General features: G+C 42.8%; 3 protein-coding genes across 6 annotated transcripts in view; 1 reads left to right on the top strand and 2 right to left on the bottom strand.

Annotated features, from left to right (window-relative positions):
• Nucleotides 1-6,766: 6,766 nt before the first annotated feature.
• LOC130890075 (60S acidic ribosomal protein P1-like) lies at nucleotides 6,767-7,122 on the bottom strand. The gene has a single exon (XM_057794019.1). The coding sequence runs from the start codon at nucleotides 7,100-7,102 to the stop codon at nucleotides 6,788-6,790; it is 315 nt and encodes a 104-aa protein (XP_057650002.1). The 5' UTR covers nucleotides 7,103-7,122; the 3' UTR covers nucleotides 6,767-6,787.
• Nucleotides 7,123-7,136: 14 nt separating this feature from the next.
• Ap4b1 (adaptor related protein complex 4 subunit beta 1) lies at nucleotides 7,137-20,635 on the bottom strand. Its single transcript, XM_057794018.1, has 10 exons — nucleotides 20,189-20,635; nucleotides 18,004-18,228; nucleotides 17,267-17,397; nucleotides 16,789-16,936; nucleotides 15,454-15,950; nucleotides 13,725-13,808; nucleotides 13,065-13,168; nucleotides 10,132-10,339; nucleotides 9,649-9,930; nucleotides 7,137-9,249 (listed from the first exon to the last, which is right to left on the bottom strand). Exons 1-10 carry the CDS (start codon nucleotides 20,299-20,301, stop codon nucleotides 8,822-8,824), a joined length of 2,220 nt encoding a protein of 739 aa, XP_057650001.1. The 5' UTR covers nucleotides 20,302-20,635; the 3' UTR covers nucleotides 7,137-8,821.
• A 174-nt stretch (nucleotides 20,636-20,809) lies between these two features.
• The window catches only part of Hipk1 (homeodomain interacting protein kinase 1), an 84,180-nt gene continuing 79,424 nt past the window's right edge, over nucleotides 20,810-25,565 (top strand). For 3 of the 4 annotated variants that reach the window (XM_057793973.1, XM_057793974.1, XM_057793972.1), the window contains exons 1-3: nucleotides 20,814-21,271; nucleotides 21,956-22,121; nucleotides 23,116-23,298. In XM_057793973.1, coding sequence (XP_057649956.1) covers nucleotides 21,083-21,271; nucleotides 21,956-22,121; nucleotides 23,116-23,298 — 538 coding nt within the window. In that variant the 5' untranslated portion in view covers nucleotides 20,814-21,082. Of the gene's footprint in view, nucleotides 21,272-21,955; nucleotides 22,122-23,115; nucleotides 23,299-25,565 lie in introns of all 4 variants that reach the window. The other variant, XM_057793978.1, reaches the window with a different exon arrangement.

Raw genomic sequence — 25,565 nt, 5'->3', positions numbered from 1 at the left:
ACAGGGCAGAGTCAACTGGAAAAGCCACAGTGATAATCCTAGTCATACCTGCTTAGCATTTAAAAACATACTTCTTGTCAGAAAAGGATTTCAGATACACAATAGGTCAGATTCAGATGAAAAAGACCTCTGAATGGGTCATAGTGTAGGATAAATGTACATGGGCTTAAGAGAGAGAGAAGAAAGAGCACAGACAGCAATAGATTAAAGTAGTAGAGATAATAAAATAATAAAAAGTAATAGAGTAAAAAGAATAAGCCACATAAAAATGGAAAATACACAGAGAGTCTAGATTATGTGTATTATTGTATTTTCATTGAATTTTTTTTACTGTAGAGAGACATTTGATTCTGGGGGCTGCAAAGCTAAACCAAGATATATATTATAAAGGTATCTTGACTTCAAAATCTGAGTCTAAATATATACTTTGTTTGTGTTTTGTTTTAGATTTATTTATTTATATAGTATCCTGCCTATAGGCCAGAAGAGGGCACCAGATCTCATTATAGGTGATTGTGAGCCACCACATGGTTGCTGGGAATTGAACTCAGAACCTCTGGAAGAGCAGTCAGTGCTCTTAACCGCTGAGCCATCTCTCCAGCCCAATGTATACTTTGAAATAAATATGTTACTTTGGAAAAGAGATTCTGTTTTTGTTTCCACAGAAGATGAGAACCTGTGGATTCCTTCCAAGCTAATGTTGTTTGATGGAACAAGACTCCCTGAAAGACCTCCATGAACCCTAAAAATACTTAGCCCAACAAAAAAATCAGGAAGCAGTTTGGAGGAAACAATGCCCAAATTCCCAAAATGATTATTTATAAATGTTTGTTTTCATTTAAAGGGGAATATGATAAAGAAATGAATACTCTGAACTGGTATGGATCTTCGTTTATTGATTTAAATTTAAGGTTAATTTTGTTATATGTATATTATTATTCTTGTTTAAGGTATGAAAAATATAATGTATAATTAAAAGATATAGATTAATAGATAGTCATTTATAACAGTCAAACTTGTTGTCATGTTAGGTTTTCTATATTTACAGAGATATATTTCAGATAGACAGGTATTCTTCAAACCTTTCAAAGACCTATAGAATATGGCATTTGAAATGTTTTAAGAATTTAGACTTTTCTCAACAGTAAAACATGTCTGCTTCTGGCAGCACCAAACACTTCAGAGAGGTCGATGGGCATTGAAGAAACTTGTTATGGAATTTGTCTTCAATGTGAAAGGGCTAGTCATTTGGGCAAGAAACTGCTCTTTCCTGTACTGCTTTGATGGTATGCTGTATAAACTGGACATGTAGGATCCACAGAAAAATCACTGCTGAACTTTTCTAAAGAAGGTGAGACAGTCCCTCAGGGGTCCTGCTTCATGAAAGAGTCTCACAAACATTCTGAAGGACACAGAAGAAAGTGACTGACAAACTGTCAATATAGGCAAAACAGTATTTCAAATTTCCTGCTTTGTGGAAAAGTCTAGCAGATACTATGGACCTGTAGGCTCAAGATGGATGCCCCAACATTACAGAAGAACTTTGGGTGACTGTCCAGGCAGTGAGCTGTACCTGTCAATTTTAATTCTAGTGGTTTAGAAGTTGCTTACAATGCACTTCCTGTTTACTTAGGCAATATTATATCCTTCTGGGGCCTTTGATGGAGTTGAAAACAGATAGTTATAATTACAATTTTCCTAAGTTATGATAAAAAATAAATCAGGTATATATATTGTAACTGTAATTCTTGCTTGATACCTATTTTGTTATATGTAATTTTACTATATTAAAGTTAAAATCTTCCTTTTATTTAGACAGAAAAATGAAGATGATGTGGGATTCCCCGTTGTATGCTATGAATGTTTTATTATCATTGATTAATAAAGAAGCTGCCTTGGCCAATGGCTTAGCAGAGTAAAGTCAGGCAGGAAATCTGAACAGAGATATAAAGAAAGAGCAGGAGGAGTCAGGGAGATGCCATGTAGCCAAAGGAAAAAGATGTCAGAACAGAACCTTACCCAGTAAGCCACAGCCTCATGGTGATACATAGATTAATAGAAATGGGGTAATTTAAGATGTAAGAGATAGTAAGAAATACACCTGAGCCATTGGCCAAACAGTGTTGTAATTAATACAGTTTTGTGTGATTATTTGTGTCTGGGTGGCCAGGAATGAAAAAACAGTCTCTGCTTACATCAAATAGACTCATACCTATCATCCTGCACAAAATTCAAGTCCAAATGGATCAAAGATCAGATACATTGAACTTAATAGAAGAAAAGTGAGGAAAAGCCTTGAACACTTTGGCACAGGAAACAACTTCCTAAACAGAACACCAATAGTGCAGGCACTAAGATCAACAGGACAGAATAGCAGCCTACAGGATGGGAAAAGATTTTCACCAACTCCACATCTGACAGAGGGCTAATACCCAAAATATATAAAAAACTCAAGAAACTAGATATCAACAGACCAAATGATCCAATTTAAAAATAAGATACAGAGAATTATCAACAAAGGAATCTCAAATGGCCAAGAAGCACTTAAAGAAATGTTCAATGTCCTTAGTCATCAGGGAAATGCAAATCAAAATGACTCTGAAAGACCATCTTACACCTAATTGGCTAAAATTAAAAACCACAAGTGACAGCTCATGCTGGCAAGGATGTGGAGTAAGGGGAACACTCCTCCTTTGCTGGTGGGAGTGCAAACTAGTACAGCCACTAAGGAAAACAACGTGGCAGTTCCTCAGGAAACTGGGAGTCAATCTACATCAAGATCAACTATACCACTCTTGGGCATATACTCAAAGGATGTTCCATTATACCACAAGGACACTTTTTTCTTTCTTTTTGGATTTTTCGAGACAGGGTTTCTCCGTAGCTTTTTGGTTCCTGTCCTGGAACTAGCTCTTGTAGACCAGGCTGGCCTCGAACTCACAGAGATCCGCCTGCCTCTGCCTCCCGAGTGCTGGGATTAAAGGCATGCGCCACCACCACCCGGCCACAAGGACACTTTTTGGCCATGTTTATTGCAGTTTTATTCATAATAGCCAGAAGCTGAAAACAACCTAGATGTCTCACAATGGAAGAGTGGATAAAGAAAATGTGGTACATTTACACAATGGAGCATTATTCAGCTGTTAAAAACAATTACATCATGAAATTTTCAGGCAAATAGATGGAACTAGAAAAGATCATCCTGAGTGAGGTAACCCAGACCCGAAAAACAAACAAACAAAACAACATGATATGCATACACTCAAAAGAGGGGATGAGTTGTAAAGGAAAAGACAACTTTTCCTTTACATGATCCACCATACCATGATCCACAGACCCAGAAAGGCTAAATAACAAGAAACGCTCAAGTGGGGACGCATGGATATCCCTGGGAAGGGCAAATAGAACAGATTTTGCAAGTGGACTGGTGCTGGGTAGGGATGAAAACAGGAGGAAACCAGACAGAAGGGTGGGGAGAGACAGAGGGAAAGAGCACTGGGAGAAACTACTGGAATAGGGGGGCATTTGGAGTGGGATGTAGAAACAGGGCAGTGGAAACTCCCTGGAATCTATGAGAGTGACTCTAGGAAAGTCTCCGAGTAATGGGGCTGAAACTGAGCCTGAAGCAGTGTGACTGTGACATCAACCCAGCCGTAAAACCTTCGACCTAGCCGGGCGGTGGTGGCGCACGCCTTTAATCCCAGCACTCAGGAGGCAGAGACAGGTGGATCTTTGTGAGTTCGAGACCAGCCTGGTCTACAAGAGCTAGTTCCAGGACAGGTTCCAAAACCACAGAGAAACCCTGTCTCGAAAAAACAAACAAACAAACAAACAAACAAACAAAAAAACCTTCGACCTACAATCCTGCCTGCAGGACATGTGAGGGCAATGGTGATGTGGAACTTGTGTTGAGGGGCCTACCAATGACTGGTCCAACCTGAGACCCATGCCATGAGAGGGCTCCCAACACCTGACACTGCCTGTGGCCAGGAACCAGAGACTCAGGATAGACCTAGACATAACTGGCAAAAAAAAAAAAAAAAAAAAGTCAATGAAATGATTCCTAATAGCCTAATGATATTCTGCTAAACAGGTATGCACAAACATTTGTACCGGCACACACACACAAACACATATACACACACTAACAATAAAGTAATAAAAGTCTGTCTTACCTTAAACACAAGTTTTTCTCACAATAGTAAACCACCATTTCACTACTGATATGCTTATGGGCAAATGTCATCTTTGGAATGTAGTCTCAACTTCTTTGTATTATTTTGTATAATTAATGTATCGATAATAAATAAGGTTATATAAACAGAGTATAGGCCCCTGGGGATATTGTGGAATAAATTTTCACACCTTATTTACTTTTTTGGACTTTCAATGCAGTTCCTTCCTAAACAATCTCTTCCCTGCAGCCCACCTCCCTTCAGTCCTAACATCATGTTCCTATTTTCTACTGGGAAATGATAAGGCCATAATACTTTACAGTCATTTTGTTGTTGTTGTTGTTGGGTTTTTTGCCACCATCTAACCACAACAGCAGGCATAAGTCCCCTTAAAGTCTTGTCTCATTATAGGATCCTGGCCCAAAGCCTGTGTTCTTCCATCAGCAACACCAAGTGTATATGGGTGAATTTCCCAGATGTAGGTTCTCTTAGTATGGAAACCTCTAAGAAAATAAGTCATGTTCCCTTTCTCCCCCAAACACCCAATAGCTAAGAAAAAAATCATCAGAACCCTCATCCAGATAGAGAGAAGAAAAAGATATATAACTGTTACTAGTTCATAGCGATAAACTATGGTCCGTTAAGATACAAATGGCTGCCTTGGCAATGTTTTTCTTAAGTTCTCATTACGTGGTTACATAATGCTTACCTATCAACTAAGGCTGAGACTGGGCCATTGTTCTTAGAAGCTAGGATGAGGTGCCCTAGGGAGTTTAAAAGAAAAGCAAGCATCCATTTATATCATCTCATCAGGCCACCTGTTCACAGAAGATAAACGGAGCTCCTAAGGTGCTAGGGATTAGTAAATTCATGGTACACAACATGTTGGTCATGTTGTTTACAAATTAGCAAAGCCAAGCAAATGGAAAAATCAGTACTTCCCTGAGACCATCTGGAAAGTACACTTTCCAGGGGCTCATAAGACGGCTTAGCAGGTAAAAGCACTTGCTGAGCAAGCCTGAAGACTTGAGTTGTATCCTCAGAACACAGTGCAAGAACAGCACCTCCTCTCAAATGCTGTCTTCTAATCTCCACCAGCATCCTTTGAGATGCACACATATACCCCTCCTACTCCCCACCAGGAATAATTAAACTTTTTAAAAATCTAAAGTACACTTCCAGGTCAGGTGTAGCGATGCTTACCTGTAACAGCAGGACCTGTGACTCTGAGACAAATAAATAAAGTACATCTTCCAAAAGCAATTTCTCAGGGTGGGGCAGATGGCTCAGAGGTCAAGAGCACCTGTTCTTGCAGAGGACCTGGGTTTGAGTACTTGTACCCACATGGTGGTTCAAAACCATCCCAGTACTCTAAAGGCACAGGCAGGCAGCAGATCTTGGGTTAAAGGTCAGTCTGGTCTACATAGCAACATAGTAAGGCCCAGTCTGAAAAAAAACAAAAACAAACAAACTAAAAGAAATTCTGGTCTAAATGGCATCCCATTACTTTCTGTATAGTTAACAGACTATAATAAAACATATTTCAGACATCAACCTCAGATTAGTCTAGGAGTCAATAAGATGGCCCAATGAGTAAAGCTGCCTGATGCTATACCTGATGTCCTGAGTTCAATTCCTGTTACCCACACAGCAGAACGTGAAATTAAGTTGTACTGACTTATAAACACACACCCTAGCACTCACACCTCCACACATACATGCACAAAATAAATACTTTAAGAATACCATTAATTCCCTACAGCTATTCACTCAACAAATATTCACTAGGAAATATGGTGAATGTATTGTAGACATAAGTGTAACAAGACCTTCACTGCCCTTAGAATTATTCACTTTTGGAAGACTCCTTGATAAGCAGTTCCCAAAACATAGGCTCTTCCCTATTAAATAAGTCAATACTACCTACCATTCAATCTATTAGAACCTAGTTGAGAGAAATCATGAGTGAAAAATTATCTGTTAAGATAATTTAACCAGGCATGATGGCATGAGTCTTTAATTCCAGCACTTAGGACGCAGAGGCAGGAGGATCTCTGTTGAGTTTGAGGCCAGAATAGTCTATTCCAGGCCAGCCAGGGCTTTACATTAAAACCCTGTCTCAAAATCACAAAAACAAAGCCGACCATGCAATTTACATATCTAGACAGACATTCTTGAGCTAAGCTAGTTGGTGAAATGCTACCGTAAGCCCTCAAAGGTGCGCCTTGAGCTCGGCTTGTTATGCTCTCTGCTTCCATAAGGAAAATGTCATACGAAACTCTTTACTAACTTCCTATGAGGATCCTGCACCTATCACTTCATGTCACCCACAGAAATACATGCACATTTCTCTTACAAATTAAAATCTGGTGACAGGGCTGGAGAGATGGATGAGTGGTCAAATAGGATTGCACAAAATTTGAAGATATCCAGAACCCACAGGGTAAATTGTTCTCTGACTTCCACACTTTACACACACACACACACACACACACACACACACACACACTCACACACAACGTAGTAAGAAAAAAATATGACAAAGAAATGCTTCCCTTCATTCTGACTGCCAAATCATTTTTTTTTACAGGTTCATCTTTTTATTGGGCATGTTAACAAAATATTGAGTGAAAAACACCAAAGCCCATGTCGTCATCAGAAGCCTTGGAGTCTTCCTTCTTTTCTTCCACTTTCTTCTCCTCAGCTGGGGCAGCAGTGGTGGAGAAGGCAGGACCGCCTGCTGGTGCGGCGAGACTGCCAGTGCTGACGTTGGCGAGGCCCTTTGCAAACAAGCCAGGCCAGAAAGGTTCAGCATTGGTGCCGGCTTCACTAATGAGGACGCTGATCTTATCCTCCATGACCACCACCTTGCCAGGGTGGAGGATGAGGGCAGAGTAGATATAGGCGAGCTCAGAGGCGGAGGCCATGGTGTGGACGGCTGGCAGAGTGCTAGTCGCTGGAGGAAGTGAGGGCCTCACCCCAGTGTGGCCTCAGGTTCCTTGGAGGGACCGAACACCGTGGCAGCAGTTGAGGAAAAAGCCCAAATTGTTCATAAAGCCAAATCTGAGGCTAATGCCTCAGCTCTATCCTCTGTAAACATCTATTTCCCCACCCAACACACTGGGATTAACTGGTATTTCATTCTCCCTTTCTGGACAGCTGAGTCTTAACACAGATTGCTGTTATTCTGTTGCATCTAGAGCATTAGTGATATCACTGTATAAAATATAGTCAAGTATAAATAAAATAAAAACTGAGCATAAACAATAAGAAAACAATGGCAATAGAGCTGCTAGAAGTATGGATGCCAACTTAAAAACATTTTTAAATTATTTATTTGGGGGGGCACATACACACATGGCACAGTGTATGAATGAAGGTCAGACAACAACCTTTGGGAGCCAGTTCTCTCCTTCTATCATTGGGTCCTGGGGATTGATCTCAGGTCCTCAAGCTTGGAGATAGGTAATTTACACACTAAGTCACCATGCCAGACAATTATTTTAAAATTTATTTGTTGAGTGGGAAATGGATTTGGTGTATAAAATGAGAAAAGATTAAAATAAATTAAAATTAAAAAGTTATTTACTGAATATAGTGGAGCATACTTTATCCCACAGTATATGTGTGGATGGATGTCAGAGAATAAACATGTGTTAAGATGGTTCTCTCCTTCAACAATGTGGGCCAAGGGTATCAACTCAGGTTTGCAAGCTTGGTAGCAAGCACCTCACCTGCTGAACCATCTCACCAGGACTCCTCTTTTTTGGCTGACAGTGTCTCGTGTATCCCAAACTGGCCTCAAAGCACCCTACTGTAGCTGACACTGACCTCGAACTTCTAATCCTCCTGCTTCCAGCTCCTGAGCCCTGGGATTCCAGGCATGCACCACCATACTCCACTTTATGTGGTACTATAGCTGGAACTTGGGGTCCGTGCATGCTGATCGAGGACTCTACCCCCGAGCTTCCTCCTCCGGTCCTGAGTGGCAGCTGTGACAGCTCGAGTGCAGAGCCCTAGTTAAGGCAGAGAGAGTCACAAAAATACCCGGAAGACCCACAGCTAAGAAAGACACACTGCGTGCTGAGACGTGAGAGCGAGGAACAGATGTTAAGGCCTGGGATGAAAGAGCACTCAGAGATTACAATAGCCAGTTGTTTGTTTTCTTCTTTGGTAAACCACTGTGTCAGAAGAGAGGCTGTCTCTGGAGTGGGGAGCCATGACACTGGAGAGTACTTTAGACCACATTAAGGACTTTTGGATCCTAACCTAAAAAGCAGCCTAGTAATACAAGAACAGTTTACTGAAGGAAAAAAAAAAAGACCCTCAAAAATGGTGACAGCTACCAATTTCCACAGGCACCAGGTATATTTAATAATTATAATCCCTAAAATGATCAGAGAAACAACCCCATCCTATCTTTACCCTTACCAATACTACTGTGTAACACTCTCCTTTAAAAATGGGATCAATCTCTGACAGGCTGGAAGGGAACAGGGAAGAGACTTAGGGTAAAAATAAGAGCTGGGATTCCCAGACTGCCCACTCTCTCCTGCATTTGATACGTGGACTCACAGCAGCTCTGTAAGAAAGTGAAGGAACTCTGAAAGTGTCCATCTCACCCCAAGGCAGGCAGCGAGGCAGTGTTAAGATGTTATGTCTCCGATGGTTCCAATCACAGTCTCTAGCACAGACACGAACCCACGCAGTGTTTCAGTCCTCACCACGCTCTGCTTCACAGAGGTCTGCATTTCCGAGTTCTCAGGCTTCAGCAGCAGTTCAGTTAAGAAGACACAGCCAGTGTCATCCTGAGCGCTGAGGTAGGCTTTCCAGGGCTTTGCTCCAGCCCTGCTCATGGCGATGGTCTGAATGTTCACTACTCTTAGAGCCATTTGAAGAGTGTCGGGCTGGACTTCTCCCTGCCAAGGAAACACCTGTTGATGAGCAACTTTGAGGCTAAGCCATGTTTTCTCAAAATACTCAGCAGTAAGCTGGAGATTGGGGACCAGCACGAGAGCTTCAGGATCAGGAGATTCTTGTATTCCTTCTTTGTTCTCTTCAGAAATCAAGTGACCTAAAACAACAGAAGACTTTTATAAGAGATGCTCTCAGCAACACTTTTACCTTACATTCCAAAATACCCAATGTGTTGCCAAGCACGGTGGTACCCACTTGTACTCCTAGTACTTGGGGTGGGGGTGAAAGCAGGAGGACCAAGGCTGAAAGGGAAGCCTTGGGTACACACCCAGCTCAAGGCCATTGTAGCTCATAAACATCAAAAGCAAAACACATATACGGTGACTGCTGTCTTCAGATAAATGGTTAAATAGCCATGAATGACGAACTCTCCTCATGCCCACAAATTCAGGCAAGCATCTGAAATTTAGCTACAGTATTTTACTTTCCACCAGTTCCCACAAGGGGTGGTGGAAAGTTTTACCATGACAAGATAGAAGGTAAACACTATTTTTACCTGGTGTGGCCAAGGATGCATTGGGAGGCAGCTCAAGGTGACGAGGCTCTCCCTTCTGGCATTTAGAGATAGTTGCCCAGTGGGCTTTGCCATACACTGGCACCAGTGTGTTGAAATCTGAAGCCCAGCTATTCACAGGTCGTTCTGGCTGATCCTCCAAAAGTCCCAGAGAAGGGTCAGACTTAGGACTACACAGGATCTGCTTAACTTTATCAATGCCAATTAACAGGAGACGATAATAGAAGAGACCTCGGTCTCGTACAGCCATATCCTTTTCTTCCTCTGAGAAAACAACGGATTGAGTTAAACAAACAAACAGACACCCTACTCCCTCCAACCTTTGTGCCAACCATAAGAGGAGAAAAGCAAGAAACTTTAGAGAGTATCATTTCCTTTCCAAGTTCCAGACATGATTTACCAGCAATGCAGGCTGCGAGGACTTTTAGCTGAGTCTCAGCAGGTGCCATGCTCTGGGAAACCTACCTATACAGTAATGTAACAGCCGTCCCAGCATGTCCTGGCACTCCGCAGGGCGCAAGAGGAAAAGGCGCATTAGTGCAGTCAGCAGCTCCATCTTAACGGCAGCAAATGTCTCCGACTTCACATTTTCTACAAACTCCTCCAACACATAAGGAGCATTGGGGATTTTTTCCCCATGGACCCCAAGTAACCAAATAAGTGCCTGTTTCCCCTAGGAATGAGAACAAGGAAACAGAAGACAGCCATGAGTTTAGTTTTTCCCCTAGTGCCAACAGATAAACTATACCCTTTCATTGGTATCAACGTGCACTGTACATCTTGCTCCACTACTTCTCGAAAATAAACAAGAATAAAATTCTAATGCAATGGGACTGGGGTTAGGGATGCAGTGCACTTGACAAAATGCCAACAGAGCAGGCATAAGACCCTGAGTTTGATGCCCAGCATCAAAAAACTGGGGTGAGGTTAAAAAAAATAAAGCCAGGCAGGGGTGGTCCATGCCTTTAATCCCAGCACTTAGGAGGCAGAGGCAGGTAGATCTGAGTTTGAGGCTAGCCTGGTCTACAGAGTCAGTTCCAGGATAGCCAGAGCTACACAGAGAAACCCTGTCAGGTGTGAGGATCACACCTATAACTCCTCACTCAGCTGATGGAGGCAGGAGGATGAGAGTCCAAGGTCAAAGTTAGCTACCCAGTGAGTTTGATGCCAGCCAGGGCTATATGTGAGACATTAGAGATAAAGAGAACAAGAGAGGGAGAGAGAGAGAGAGAGAGAGAGAGAGAGAGAGAGAGAGAGAGAGAGAGAGAGAACACACTGTAATGCATAAATGGAAACCCAAAACTTTTGTAAGGCTATGCTGACTAAGCAATTAAAGCTTTCTCGGTTTGGGGCCTTTTGTCCAATTTAAGGTTTAATTGTAGGGATACTTTGCTTGTAATCTAACAAATAAAGCTTGTCTGAAGGTCAGAGTGCAGAGCTAAACCACTAGTCAGCCACACAGGCCAGGCAGTAGTGGCTCACACCTTTAATCCCAGCACTTGGGAGACAGGGGGACGGAGTCAAGGCAACTCTAGACTACATGAGATTGAATCTGTCTAAAAGAGAAACAGAACTCACACAAAGGTGATCTCAGTACTTGGGATCACACACCTTTAATCCCAGCACTAGGGAGGTGGAGACAGGAGTGATATGGCTGGGCAGAGAGAAGAATATAAAGCAGGAGGAGACAGGAGCTCAAATACAGTCTGAGGATTAAGTCTGAGGATTCATAGAGATGGGTGCAGTCTGAGGATGCAGTCTGAAGATTCATAGAGATGGGTGCAGTCTGAGGATGCAGTCTGAGGATTCATAGAGATGGGTGCAGTCTGAGGATGCAGTCTGAAGATTCATAGAGATGGGTGCAGTCTGAGGATGCAGTCTGAGGATTCATAGAGATGGGTGCAGTCTGAGGATGCAGTCTGAGGATTCATAGAGATGGGTGCAGTCTGAGGATGCAGTCTGAGGATTCATAGAGACAGCAGCAGTCTGAAGATTTGTACAGACAGGATCACCCTTTGGTCTGAGCATTGGTAGAAGTAAGAACTCTAGTGGCTGGCCGGCTACTACTCTGATTCTGCTTCTCTGCTTCTCTGATCCTTCAGCTTTAAGCCAATACCTGACTCTGGGTTTTTATTATTAAGAACAATTAGAATTCATGCTACATTTAATGTTTCTTTTGTTGTTGTTTTTTGTTTGTTTGTTTTTGACTATGTAGCTCTGGCTGTTGTGGATTCAGTGTACAGACCAGACTGGTCTTAAACTCAGAGATCCACTACCTCTGTTTCCAAGTGCTGGAACCAAAGGTGTGTACTGAGATTTCATGTTTCAATAAAAACCACTCAAAGAATTTCTTGAAATCTTTTTATGAAAGTAGTTACTAACTTAGAAGATACACCAGAATCATCTGTGATGTTTCTTAAAAGCCCATCTGTCTAGATCTCCCCACCCCTAGATATTTAATTCAGCAAATTTTGTGGGGAGGAAGGAAATAAATTTCTGTAAAAATCGCAAACAAAAAGTACCACACAGGCCAGTCATGGTGGAGCACATCTTTAATGCCAGCACTCAGGAGGCAGGCAAGTCTAGTCTACATACCAAGTACCATACCAGCCAGGGCTATGTAGGTGTTAACAAACAAAAAAACTACCAACAACAACAACAAAAAATTCCATAGTCTAAATCTCTGACTCATAATTATTCAAGAGGACAATGGTATCAAAGAATTTGTAATTAAAACTACAGATAAGTTTCCTTTTTCTAACTTTTGTGTTATTTATGCCCCCAAATAACCTGAGATATAAGCAAGCTTGAGTTCCTACTTGGACACAGGATAGTAAAAAGAGTAACTGACTTCCATTTTAGGGCTAGAGACTTTCTCAGTGGTAAAAGTGTATACCTAGTGTGAGTCTGATACCCAGCACCACAAGACCAAACAGATACAGACTCCATTTTGTAGCATGAATAATAAAAACCCAGAGACAAAAACTGGGGTTCAACCTGAAAACCAGAAAAGGAAAGCAGCCAGCCATTAGAGAAGTGCTACTTCTAGCAAGGCTGGACGACTGCAAACTGAACAGATTAAGCCTCTCTCTGTGTTCCATGTTATATTCCCTCTAGTGCTGGGATTAAAGGTGTGAGCCTCCACCACCTGGGTTTGTTTCTGCACTGATCATGTGGCCCAGGGCGGCCTTGAATTCAGAGATCCCTCTGACTCTGTCTCCCAAATCCTGGGATTAAAGGTGTGTGTCACCATGGCCTGACCTCTAGTGGCTTTAGCTTTGCCTCTGCTCTTCAGGAAAGATTTATCAAAATACAAATCCTACACCACTACGCCATTTCAGAAGACAGGTCCTGTAATCCCTTCTGTGATTACAAGTGGAAAGAGAATTACATTCTACCTCAGTGTCTTGAATGTTCTCCTCACAGCCAGGCAGGGCCTGACACACAGCTTCAGTACACTGAGGGCACAGCCACACCAGGTCTCGGAAAGTCTGCACCACCACTACAGCAGGGGGGACACAAGGGCACGGGTTAGCGTCCGTGCAGGAAAGAATCCTGAGAAGATGCGTGTGTTTGGATTAGATTTTTCACTGAACTTCGGGAAAACAGGGTTTGGAGGGGTAGTTATTAATTGAGAAACAGAAGAGACACATGAATTTTGCACAAAGATAAATTTGACATGAAGATGAGGTGCCTAAATTGCACAATTTAAGAAGACACATGTGACTGGCACTTATAAAAGTCTGAGAATAAGGCCTTCCTTGCCTCACTCCAGCCCAGCATTGGAATCTGGATGAAGAGAAAAGAGGGGTACAGCTAAGAGACCTTCCTAGTGCCTTCATTATCCACAGAGCAGCCTTGTCGCTCCAGCAGCCAGAAGAGGCTACCCTGCCAATCTTCTCTGATGGCAACAGATAATGACACAGGACATGGTTAAGTCGATATAATTGAAATTCAGTTAATAAGAAAAGATTTTTTTAAACAATTACTGTTAGCTAGCTACTTGGTTAAAAAAAAAAAAAAAGGAAAGAAAACGATTCTAGGAAGTCAGGCATTACCTGTAGTGATGTGCTCTTGTCGGAGCCCCAGCAACTCTGTTAGAATCTGTACACACTGGTCTGTGTAAGTCTTGGCAATGCTACCTACAGAGGGCGGAAAGGTGAAATTCTAGCATGTTATTCTAAAGCCATTTCCCATTAGTCAGAGGCAAACACAAGTTGAGGACCACAAATTAGATGCTAGTCTGGACTACACAGCAAGACTATTTTAAAAATGAAAAACAAAGAAAAAAGACAAAGCTGTCTAAGACGGTTAATCTCTGTCAAGTTGATTGGATTTATATCCACCATGGAAACACCACACCTATAGGTATGTCTCTAAGAGTGTTTCCACAAAGGTTTATTTGAAAAGAGGGGACCCATCCTGAATGTGAAAGGCACCATCATGTGGGTAGGGATCTCAGAATGAATTAACAGGAAGAAGTAAACTTTTTCTTCTCTACTTCCTGAATGAAAATGCAGAAAGACCAGCTGCCTCACACTCCTGTCATGTTGGACTGTATCCCCTCAGACTATAAGCCAACATAAATTCTTCTCTCCTCAATTAGCTTCATATCAGGTATTCGGGTCATAGGAACAAGAAAAATAACTAATATAATAACCAAAGACATCTTTGGTTTGTTTTTTTGTTTTGTTTTGTTTTGTTTTTCGAGACAGGGTTTCTCTGTAGCTCTGGAGTCTGTCCTGGAACTCCCTTTCCAAAGACATCTTTAAAAGAAAATAAAATCACTAATCACAATGAAGTAAGACTCTAAGTCTGCTGTGCTGGGAATTATGGTTAAAATAAATTCAGTTGTTTTCAACTGAGCAAAAGAAACCATATGGAAAAAACAAAAGTCCCCAAGCACAAGGCTGAAAGCACAATGACGAAGAATGGGTAGCAGTTTCTGGTCTGTTTGTTTGACACAGGGTCTTGCTGTAGCACACAGGGTGGTCTTGAACTTGTGATTCTCCTGCTTCGGTCTTGAGCGCTGGAATCACAGGCACATACCACATTTGATTGAGGCACCCTTCTGGATGCAACACACTAAATAGGAATATTACTGCTGGAGCTACGGGAGAGCAATCTTTTAGTTTAAGAATCTTAGTGTCTTTTTTGCCTCTAGAGAAACTTTATTTCAAATATAGGGTTCCTCATCCCCATCTAGTTTTAGCCCTCTCAATTTTAGCTTGTCAGCTGTTTTCATTCTTTTAGTCTTTCAAGCCTCTTAGGTTCCAGACTGAGCAGTCAGAACATCTCTAAAATTAAGGGATTACTCTATTGGTCTACACTTAGCACTATATACTGTAATATAGCCCATTACAGTAGAGGACTTTTAGTCAAAGGAGTTGGGTTCCATTCAGTTTGAAAAATATAAGATCTTTTGGCCACTTAGTAACCTTTCTGTACTTAAGTTTCTTTGTCTTTAAAATACCCACTATTCTTGACTGCCTTACAAGACCATAAGATGATATATATAAAAACATTTTGGATAGACGATAACATAAAGACAACATAAATTTTAAGTATTGTTGTTTGCCTTACATATATTGTTTGCCCTGAGAAACATCTGCCCTTATTTAAAAAACAACTCTTTTCCCTTGCATGTAATCACTGACCCAAAATATGACCCAAAATGCATGATACTTTGAAACAAGATTCATTTACTACTGTCCTCCATGGTGTTCCTGACTACAGTCTTTAGCAGGCTGACATGGGTCCCAAGAAGGAAAAGCACAAGTACTTTACCTATGGCAAAGATGGCAGCCTGTGCAAAGTCAGCAGACACATCAGTGCAGTATCCTCGGAGCTCTTCTAGCACCTGCTGCACGTTCTCGTCATTCACCAGCTCACACAGCACCTCCACCTTCTGAAGCTTGATGTAGTGGGGCTCCGAGTAGGAGCAGAAGAACTTTTTGTAGTGACCGCTAAAGTGACCTGGCAAACTATGCAAGACTTGGCGGACATGACAGAGAGCAGCGAAGCAGAGCTCACGACTCTCTGAAGAACAGGCAGCTAGCAGGGGTCCCTTGACTCGTACAAGCACATCAGTTTGTACATGGGGGAAGTTTTTTGCCAAGGTCAGAAAGAGTTTGGTGGCTCCCATCACCACACCTGTGCTGCTGCTCTTGAGATAGCTGTCCAACAAATTGAGAATATCAAACAGTTCCTCCTCGCTGCGGGGTTGGTAGCGGAGCAGAAAGTTCAATACTTCAGCCTGGCCCCATTGATCCAGTTTCGGCATTCTGTCCAAAATGAAAACAAAAACACTATTTTAACAACAAATGGAATATTCTACATATGACTGCCATAAACCAAGTAGAGGTTCATCGTAACAAAAGGGGGAGAGAATTTGATATGCCATGATCAAATAATTTTTACATTCTAAAACATAATCTTTACAGTCCACAACACAGGCAAATTTGCTATTATTTTTCCCTAGGTCTATTTGTTTTTGTGTATGAGTATTTTGTCTACATTTAAGTGTACTGCATGCGACCCTCTAGGAGGTCAGAAGAGGGTGTTGGATCCCCTAAAACTGGAGTCATAGGCAGTTGTGAGTAAAAATGTGGATGGTGGGAATTGAACCTGGGTCCTCTGGAAGAGCAGTCAGTACTCTTAGCTACTTAGCCATCTCTACAAGAGTCCAGATTTTCTAATTTTAAGATAAATGGCTTAGTTTCAGGGACATAATAGGTACTACAGAAGGAATTTATCTCCATAGATTGTTTCTACCGTCTTTACATATCAAGACAAATACATCAGAAATTCTCCCAGCGAAATATGAGGAAATTAATAATTGCAGTAAACTTGAAGTTACTTCTGGGCTTGCAAATGGTTCAGTGGGTAAAAGCATTTGCTATGTAAGCCTAATGATTTGAGTTCTATTGGAACCCACATAAAAGTGGAAGAAGAGAATCAATGCCTCTGAGTTGTCTGACCTTCATACTTCTGCTGGAGCACATGTATATGCAAACCCACATCACCACCCCCATTATACACAATAATAAAATAAGACTTAGTTTAATACATCAACAAGATCATACCATGATTCATATTTCATAATAAAAAGAGCATCCAAACCTATTTAAGAGATGGTGGGCAATGGGCTTATTAATGACAACACCTCCTTCCTGTTTTAAAATTTCCTCTAGAGACCTCAGACAGTTCACAACCACAATTGGATCCTGGTCACGCAGGAGGCTGTATAACTCATTGACTAGAGCACCATCTGAAACAAAGACCAAAGATTACAAATTGAGAAAAACTTGAGTCATAGGGACAGTAATGGCTCTGGGCAGACAAAGCCATATTTCTGCTAAAACAAAAACCAAAACCAAAAGCAACAACAAATAACATCATTTTGGGTATCAGATAGGCCATACATATTGAGAAATTTCTTTCAAAGACTGAAAAGAGGAGCTGGAATAAAAACAAGCATCTGATTTAGAGAGACATGCACACTGTCGTTTTTTACCAAGCAATATAATTTTTTTCTTCTTCTGAAATTATACACACCATAGAGGCACAAGTAAACATTGAGCATGGCAGATGATCTTACCCACTTCAGAGTCTCCATGAAGATTATGCATCTTGGCACAGCCAAGGACTGCCACTCTTCTGACATAGGAAGCCTTATCCCGCAGACCATTAAGAATAGGCTGTTGGATATATTCCTGCACACCAGGCATCCTGAAACGCATTCTAGAGTCAGGCAGATCTTGAAATACCAGCTTTGACATATTTAAGTGTGATTTAATAATTCATATTTGAACGTCTGTCAGATCACAAGAAATTGGAGAAAGCTTCTACCAAATTTAAAAAGCTATAATTTGATTTTTTTGTTTGGAATACTGCTCCAGAGGCAGCAAAAATTGTTACAATAATAGCTTATTAAACATCTTTTCTTCTTCTTCTTCTTTTTTTTTTTTTTTTTTTTTTGAGACACATTTTCTCCGCAGCCTGTCCTGGAACTAGCTCTTGTAGACCAGGCTGGCCTTGAATTCACAGAGTCCACCTACCTCTGCTTCCCGAGTGCTGGGATTAAAGGCTTGTACCACCACCGCCTGGCCTTATTAAACATATTTAACTTAAACTCAGAACTATTTTACCAAGATAAAGAAAACCCAAATTTAAATAAAACCATGAGATATAGTTTAGAAGGTAAAAGTAATGGCTGAAAATTTGAGTTAGAGAAAGAACAGTACTTTCCTTAGTATTAGGGAACCTGAGCTGTCCTCATTAAAAATCTGTTAATCCATCAGTCACTGAGGGCCAGGCAGGAGTAAAAGTGCTCACCTGAGGCTGCACATGCTCCGTAGAGCCAGTCCTCGCACCATTGGGTTGGGATCGGAGCAGTCTTTGCATAGTGTATTGATAGCCAAGAGCGCCAGGTCTGGTTTCAAAGGTGCGTATGTGCCCATATACAGATAAACCAACTTTTTCTGAACAATATCTACAGTGGCACTGGCCTTCACCATTTCCATGAAAACACCAGACATGTCCAAGCCCTGAGTCATGTGCCTGTAAAACATAGAAAGAACAGAAAGAAGTAAACACACAATCCCCAATCTGTAAGAGGAATTTTATTTATATATGTTCTGGTTATCTAACTAAATTATGATCTCTCAGCGAGCTATAATTGTGTCTACCTTGTCTATTATAACACTTCCTATTATGGGCCTGCAACTAACTGTTGCCTTATGTGTTCAACACCTGAATCCTTAGTCGACTGCAAGGAAATGACACAGAGATGGTACATGGTACATTCAACTTTATCATTCCAGAGATACGATAAGTGGACAACATCTTTCGAAGGTATAGGCTGGAGAGGAAGCTCAATGGTTAACTAGCATTTGGTTGCTCTTGCAAAAAAGCTGAGTTTAGTTCCCAGCACCAACATGGTAGCTTGTAACCATCCATAATTACAGTTCCAGGGGAACTGAAGCCTTGTGACACACACAGGCACCAGGCATACACACTGTATACTTACAATGCAGGAAACTTACTTATACACATAAAAGTAAAAATGGAAAGCTGGGCATGGTGACGCACAACTGTAATCTGAGCACTTGTTAGGCAGAGGCAGGTGGACCTCTGCGAGTCCGAGGCCAGACTGGTCTACATAGTGAGTTCCCAGAACAGCCAAGGCTGTCTCAAAGCAAGATAAAAACCGAACAGAGTGGGTGGCAGGTGTAGCCTCAGATGATTAGAAATTCAAGATCAACTAAGAAGGAAACCAAGAATATCACTGATTTAAAAACTCCAGTGTGAGTACTTGAACTGATGCACAGAACACAGACCAAGAAGATCCACATCCACATGCTACTATGGAAGTCAGAAAACACTTCTCACAGAATGCTTGGCTAATGATCAGTTGGCTAGGCAAATGGGATACAGCTAATAATCCATGCTATAAGGCGTGGACAGGAACTGAACTTTTGTTTTGTTCCTTGGGTGACATGATTCAAAATTTGGACTTCATAGCACTGGTACTTTCTAAATGGAACCATACTATTACATAGGCTCAGCTGAGAAGTTTCTTAAAAATACAGTCCCTGGCCGGGCGGTGGTGGCGCACGCCTTTAATCCCAGCACTTGGGAGGCAGAGGCAGGTGGATCTCTGCGAGTTCGAGACCAGCCTGGTCTACAAGAGCTAGTTCCAGGACAGGCTCCAAAACCACAGAGAAACCCTGTCTCGAAAAACCAAAAAAAAAAAAAAAAAAAAAAAAAATACAGTCCCTGAATTGTATCTCATCCTAATGAAATCAGAGTCAGTTCCCAGGTCACACTTCTTTAAAAAGCACCCCAAGGGACTTTTGTGCCCTATTAACATTTTTGAGCTATAGCTACAGATTAATTATGTGTTCAAATGTATATAACCAAAAAGTCCCAAATGAAGGGAGGAGACAAGGCCACTTATTAATAAATTACCACAATAGGCTGTGCTTATGACAGCCTGAGCCAACACTACAGTCTCAATAACAAAGGGGATTTTTAGAATTTTTCAAAACACTAGTGTCGTCAAAGTTGACTATCATGTTTAGTAGGATGCCTGGTGACATTCATAACACAAATACAGGCAGAATGGCAGGTCTGATGAGGAGAAGAATGCTGGTATTAATTTGGCCATATCTTTGAAGAACTATCCAGGTGGAAATGTCAAGCAAGCAGAGGGATAAATAGGTCTGCATCTTAAATAATAATAATAATAATAGAACTGTACTAGGTTAAGTCATGGCACCAGGGGTCAGCAGCAAGTTAGCTTCAGTTAGCTGAAGTCTGTGACGTGAAGGAAACCTCTCAGCTGGGGTAGGAAGACTGCAGTGACTGACAATCCAGAATTGCAGTCTCAAAGCCAAAAGAGACAACTGCCGTGTTTGCAGGTTCATTTACTTTCTCAGAGTGGGTGCCGGAAAGGATTAAAAATAGGGCAGGGTGGGGAAGGTGGGGGTGGGAATTACAATTCTAAGGTCGGTGATACCTAATAACTCGCTGGATGACATTCCGGTAGCGCAGCCTATCAGCCTGAATATGAGGGTTACAGAGAGCCTTCTTCAGTTCCTTCACCACCTCCTCGGAGCCAAGGTATGGCATCTTCGCCAACAGTCACGGGGCTCCGTGGCGAATCCGTGGACTCCTTCTAGTCCCGATGTGGGCGCCTGAGTAGAGGAAATGTGGACAGGGAAAACCCTAAAGGCGAGGTGTCACTTGGCAGTGCCGTCCCTAGGGCGGAACACAAATGTCACCTCTCGGGCCTCTGGCGAGCCCGACCACGGCCCTTCAGGCGCCGACCGGAACCCCACAGGCCGTTCGCTCTGCCTTCGGGTGTCCTCAACTATCTCTAGGCCGGGTTAGGCATTCGCTACCAAATCAGCGAAAGGCAGATCTATCGCATCCTTGCCCTCCAGTCCCAGCCGCCGAGGCCATCACTCAATGCCCCAGCCAGCTTCCTGCGGAAATCCCGCCCCCTCGCCCTGCAACGCGCCGAGCGCCGAGCGCAGGCGGGACCGACCTGAGGGCTCCCCCGCCCCCACACACACCTCTCGGCGCAGGCGCGCAGCTCGCCGTGCCTGGGCCGCGACCGACCATCGGCGATCGGCTACTTGGGTCTGTCTCCTCGCCGCCGCGCGCACTTTGTCAAAGTGTGGGCCCTGGGTTCCCGCGCGCGGGTGTGAGTGATGCTCCCGGGGCTTCTTCCGCGTTGGGCTCTTCCACTTTGGCCGCCTTCTTTTGGCTCACTCTCGACTTCGTCCACTTCTGGGTTGCTTTTCCCTTCTCCTTGCGTCCGCATGTCGTCGGGCCGCAATCGTGGAAGCCTCACGCGGGAGTGCTGTTCCTCCGAAGACCCCGAGGGTGGCTTTCCAACCCTGCCACCATGAACGGGGTCGTGATCCCCCAAACGCCCATTGCTGTGGACTTTTGGAGCCTGCGCCGTGCTGGTACCGCGCGGCTGTTCTTCTTATCCCACATGCACTCCGACCACACGGTGGGCTTGTCTAGCACTTGGGCACGGCCCCTCTACTGCTCCCCAATCACTGCCCACCTCCTCCACCGTCACCTACAGGTACTGGGGCTGGATTTGGCCTCTGAGACCTCTTTTAGGAATCTGGGTGGGGACTTACGATCTATCACAGTTTGGAGATCACAGAGTGGGCGCCCTGAAGACTGAATTTTTACAAATGTGGGAGTTGATCCTAGAATAAAACTAGCCTCCTGCTAGCTAACCGAAGATTTTAGCTGTAAATTTAAACAAGGAAATTATTCCTATCATTTCATAGACGCTAGGCCAGTGCCTCCCTGGTTTTCTTTAAGAATTCATCAGACTGAAGATGTAGCTCATTGCTAGAGCATTTGTTAAACATGTGCAAGACCCTAGTTAGATCCCCAACACTGCCCATCCCCAGTAATTCATCTGTTGTGCTAGATAAAATCATATTATCTAACCTCTCCTGTTCTTGTCTGATTCAGTAGGCTTGGCCGGTAGGAGCCCTGGTGGCCTGACTGGAATTTCCCCTGTTGGGATTATGATAGAAGAAAGTTTGAGAATCTATCTAGATTGTTTTCAGATTCTGAGTTTAAATCGATTCAAAAGGTGGGGAGCCAGAAGAAGAAGGATAGATCTTTTGGGAACCCTTATTACAGCTTACACGAGAGTGTTTCAGGAGTTGGTCAGCTTTCCTTGATGGATGTTAGTTCCTGATCCAGGAGAGGAGTCTGTGGTTAATAGGGTGACCAACTGTTTCCTCAGGTGTCTAAGCAGTGGATCCGAGCGCTGGAGGTTGGTGAGAGCCATGTATTGCCTCTCGACGAAATTGGGCAAGAAACCATGACTGTAACCCTTCTAGATGCCAACCACTGCCCTGGTTCCGTCATGTTTCTCTTTGAAGGATACTTTGGAACAATCCTCTACACAGGTGAGCTTCCCCCAAGATATCCCTCTCTCCGGCTGTGTCATTCACCAAGATTGGCCTTGTAGCTTCATCCCATATAGGCACAGTGACCCTTTCCAACTGATTTCCTACTCTTTGACCATCTAAATCTTGTTAAGAATATGCAGGTAGAGGCTGGAGAGATGGTTCAGAGGTTAAGAGTTCTGACTGCTCTTCCAGAGGTCCTGAGTTCAATTCCCAGCAACCACATGGTGGTTCACAACCATCTGTAATGAGATCTGGTGCCCTCTTCTGGTCTGCAGGTATACAAAGACCAAATGTTGTATACATAATAAATAAATCTTTTTTTTTTGTTTGTTTGTTTAAAAAAAAAGAATATGCAAGTAAAAACACAAGAGCAGGCTAAGTGTAGTGGTGATACACGGCTCTCATCCCAGCAGCCTCTGCCTCCCAGGTGCTGGGATTAAAGAGATATGTGCCACCACCACCCAACTGGAATCTGACTTTTTTGTTTGTTTGTTTCTGGTTTCTTTGTGTAACAGCCCTAGCTGACCTGAAACTAGCTCTCTTGCTTGTAGACCAGGCTGACCTCACAGAGATATACCTATCTCTGCCTCCTGAGTGCTGGGATTAAAGGCGTATGCCACCACCACCCGGCTTGGCATTCTTGCATAGGCAAAACCCCAATCTAGCTGGGCGGTGGTGGCGCACGCCTTTAATCCCAGCACTCGGGAGGCAGAGGCAGGCGGATCTCTGTGAGTTCGAGACCAGCCTGGTCTACAGAGCTAGTTCCAGGACAGGCTCCAAAGCCACAGAGAAACCCTGTCTCGAAAAACCAAAAAAAAAAAAAAAAAAAAAAAAAACCCAATCTACATAATAAGTAAATCTTAAAAACAAACAGACAAACAAACATAAAAATCCAGTAACTAATGCCCACCTGTTGCTAAAGGCAGGAGAGGCTTGCCTTCTATCCTTTGGTCTTCGCCCCGTTCTCCCGCCTCCTATGTTGTGCTTCCAGGTGATTTTCGATATACACCATCCATGCTGAAGGAGCCTGCCCTGAGTCTGGGGAAACAAATTGATACTTTATATCTCGACAACACCAATTGCAATCCAGCCCTGGTTCTTCCTACCCGACAAGAAGCTACTAGGCAGATTGTCCAGCTCATTCGGCAGTTCCCGCAACATAACATAAAGATTGGTGAGTGGTTCCCTTTTTCTCTCGTTCGTTCGTGCTTAGTGAACCTAAATTCCTTGAAGGTTTTCGTTGTTTTCAAGTCTTTGTGCAGGCCTCACCTTCCTTGTAAAACCTACTATGATAATCTAATTTAAAATTGAACCTCCCAGCTGGCTTGGTGACTCAGACCTTTAATCCCAGGCAGAAGCAGCCTGGTGTACATAGTGAGTTCCAGTAAGAAAGACCCTGTCTAAAAAGCAAACAATTGAACCTGCCCACCATCACTCTCAACCCTTCCCCCAGCTCTGTATTAACTCCAGGGTCTCACATATGTTAGGAAGTACCGTACCGTTGAACCCTCTTCTTAAAAATGTTTTTCTTCTTAGTGCTAAGATTACAGACTAACACAGCCAGTTGGTATAGTGCTGGCATTGAACCCAGGGCTTTTGTACCTGCCAGGCAAGCACTCTGTCGACTGAACTACGTCCTTAGCCCCAGACTTACTCATCTTTATAGTACCTGTCACGTCCTGCTGTGTTCTGTACATATTTAAATACGCTGTTGCTTGTATCTCTGATAATGTACACACACACCAGTGTGAACTATAGCTCACTTTTAATCCCAGTACTTCAGAAGCAGAGACAGGCAGATTTCTGAGTTTGAGGCTAGAGGAGTTTGAGGCCGACTGGTCTGTAGAGTGAATTCCAGGACAGCCAGGACTACACAGAGAAACCCTGTCTTGGTGGAGGGGAAGGAAGAAAAGAAATTGTAGTGGCACTTTAAGTGTATTTTAATAAATAAAGTGACTTAAAGAGCTGAATAAAACAGCCTCACTGGTCAGCCTTTCAGACCAGGCAGTGGTAACACACACCTTTAATCCCAGTAGTCACACTAGTTGCCATAGAAACTGGGTGGTGCATGACTTTTAATACCAGTGGTGCACGCCTTTAATTCCAGCCCTAGAGAGGATTATAAAATGGGAGGAGACAGCTCTCAGAAACAGTCTCATTCTGACATTCCTGGAGGTAGGATCACCATTTCAGACTGAGGTCAAGGTAAGAGCTAGTGGCTGGCTGTTTTGCTTTTTGGATCTTCAGGTTGAACCCCAGTTTCTCTGAGTTTTTATTAATTGTGCCTCAAGAAACCCTTAAGAAGGCTGGAGGGAGGGGGCTGGAGAGATGGCTCAGTGGTTAAGAGCATTGCCTGCTCTTCCAAAGGTCCTGAGTTCAATTCCCAGCAACCACATGGTGGCTCACAACCATCTATCTGTAAAGAGGTCTGGTGCCCTCTTCTGGCCTTCAGGCATACACACAGACAGAATATTGTATACATAATAAATAAATAAATATTTAAAAAAAAAAAAAAAAAAAAAGAGAAGGCTGGAGGGACAGCTCAGTGATTAAGAGCACAGGCTACTCTTTCAGAGGACCCAGGTTCAATTCCCAGCACTCACGTGGCAGCTCACAACTACCTATAACTCCAGTTCCAGGGGATCTAATTTCTTATCTCACCTCTAAAGGCTTCTGCACACATGGTACACAGACAGACATACACTCAGGCTCACATACATACACATAGAATAAAGTAAATAAATAGGTATTTTTTTAAAAAAGAAAAGAAACCCCAAAAAGATAAGAGAAAGCTTTGTGTGTCAGAGAGGCAGCAGGCAGTGCAACAGATACGTAGTAGACAAGGAAGCCAAAAGGCAAGAGGGGTGGAGTGGTATTAGCCATTTTGAATTGATTCTAAACTCAGTGAGGAGCTGTTGAATGATTCAAGTGAAAGAGAAGCAGTATTCCGCTTGTCTCATAATATATATTCCATAGTTTCCACGTGTAGTCCTTTTAACCGTTACTGTTTTTTCTGCTAGAATGTAGGTTCTACCATGACAAGGTTCTTTATTTCTTATGGCTATGTCCTAAGTGCCTACATAATGAGAAAGAGGTAGTCAGTAAATATTTGCTATGTTCATAAGAAGGTTGGTGTGCTTTAAATCGGTGCAGAGAAAACAGCTGTTTGGTTGTTCTGGTGACTCCCTAGTAGTACACAATATTTGGGGAACTTTTTTTTTTGGTTTGTTTTTTTCAAGATAAGGTTTCTCTGTAGCTACGGAGCCTGTCCTGGAACTAGCTCTTGCAGACCAGGCTGGCCTCGAACTCACAGAGATCCACCTGCCTCTGCCTCCCAAGTGCTGGGATTAAAGGCATGTGCCACCACCGCCTGGCCATTTTGGGGACTCTTAAAGTTGCTTTTTGAGAAATAGTTTATGAAAATCAACTTAAAAAAAAAAC

The sequence above is a fragment of the Chionomys nivalis genome, chromosome 18, assembly GCF_950005125.1.
Source record: "Chionomys nivalis chromosome 18, mChiNiv1.1, whole genome shotgun sequence".
Lineage (NCBI taxonomy): Eukaryota > Metazoa > Chordata > Mammalia > Rodentia > Cricetidae > Chionomys > Chionomys nivalis.
This window is presented reverse-complemented; position numbering and strand designations above follow the sequence as displayed.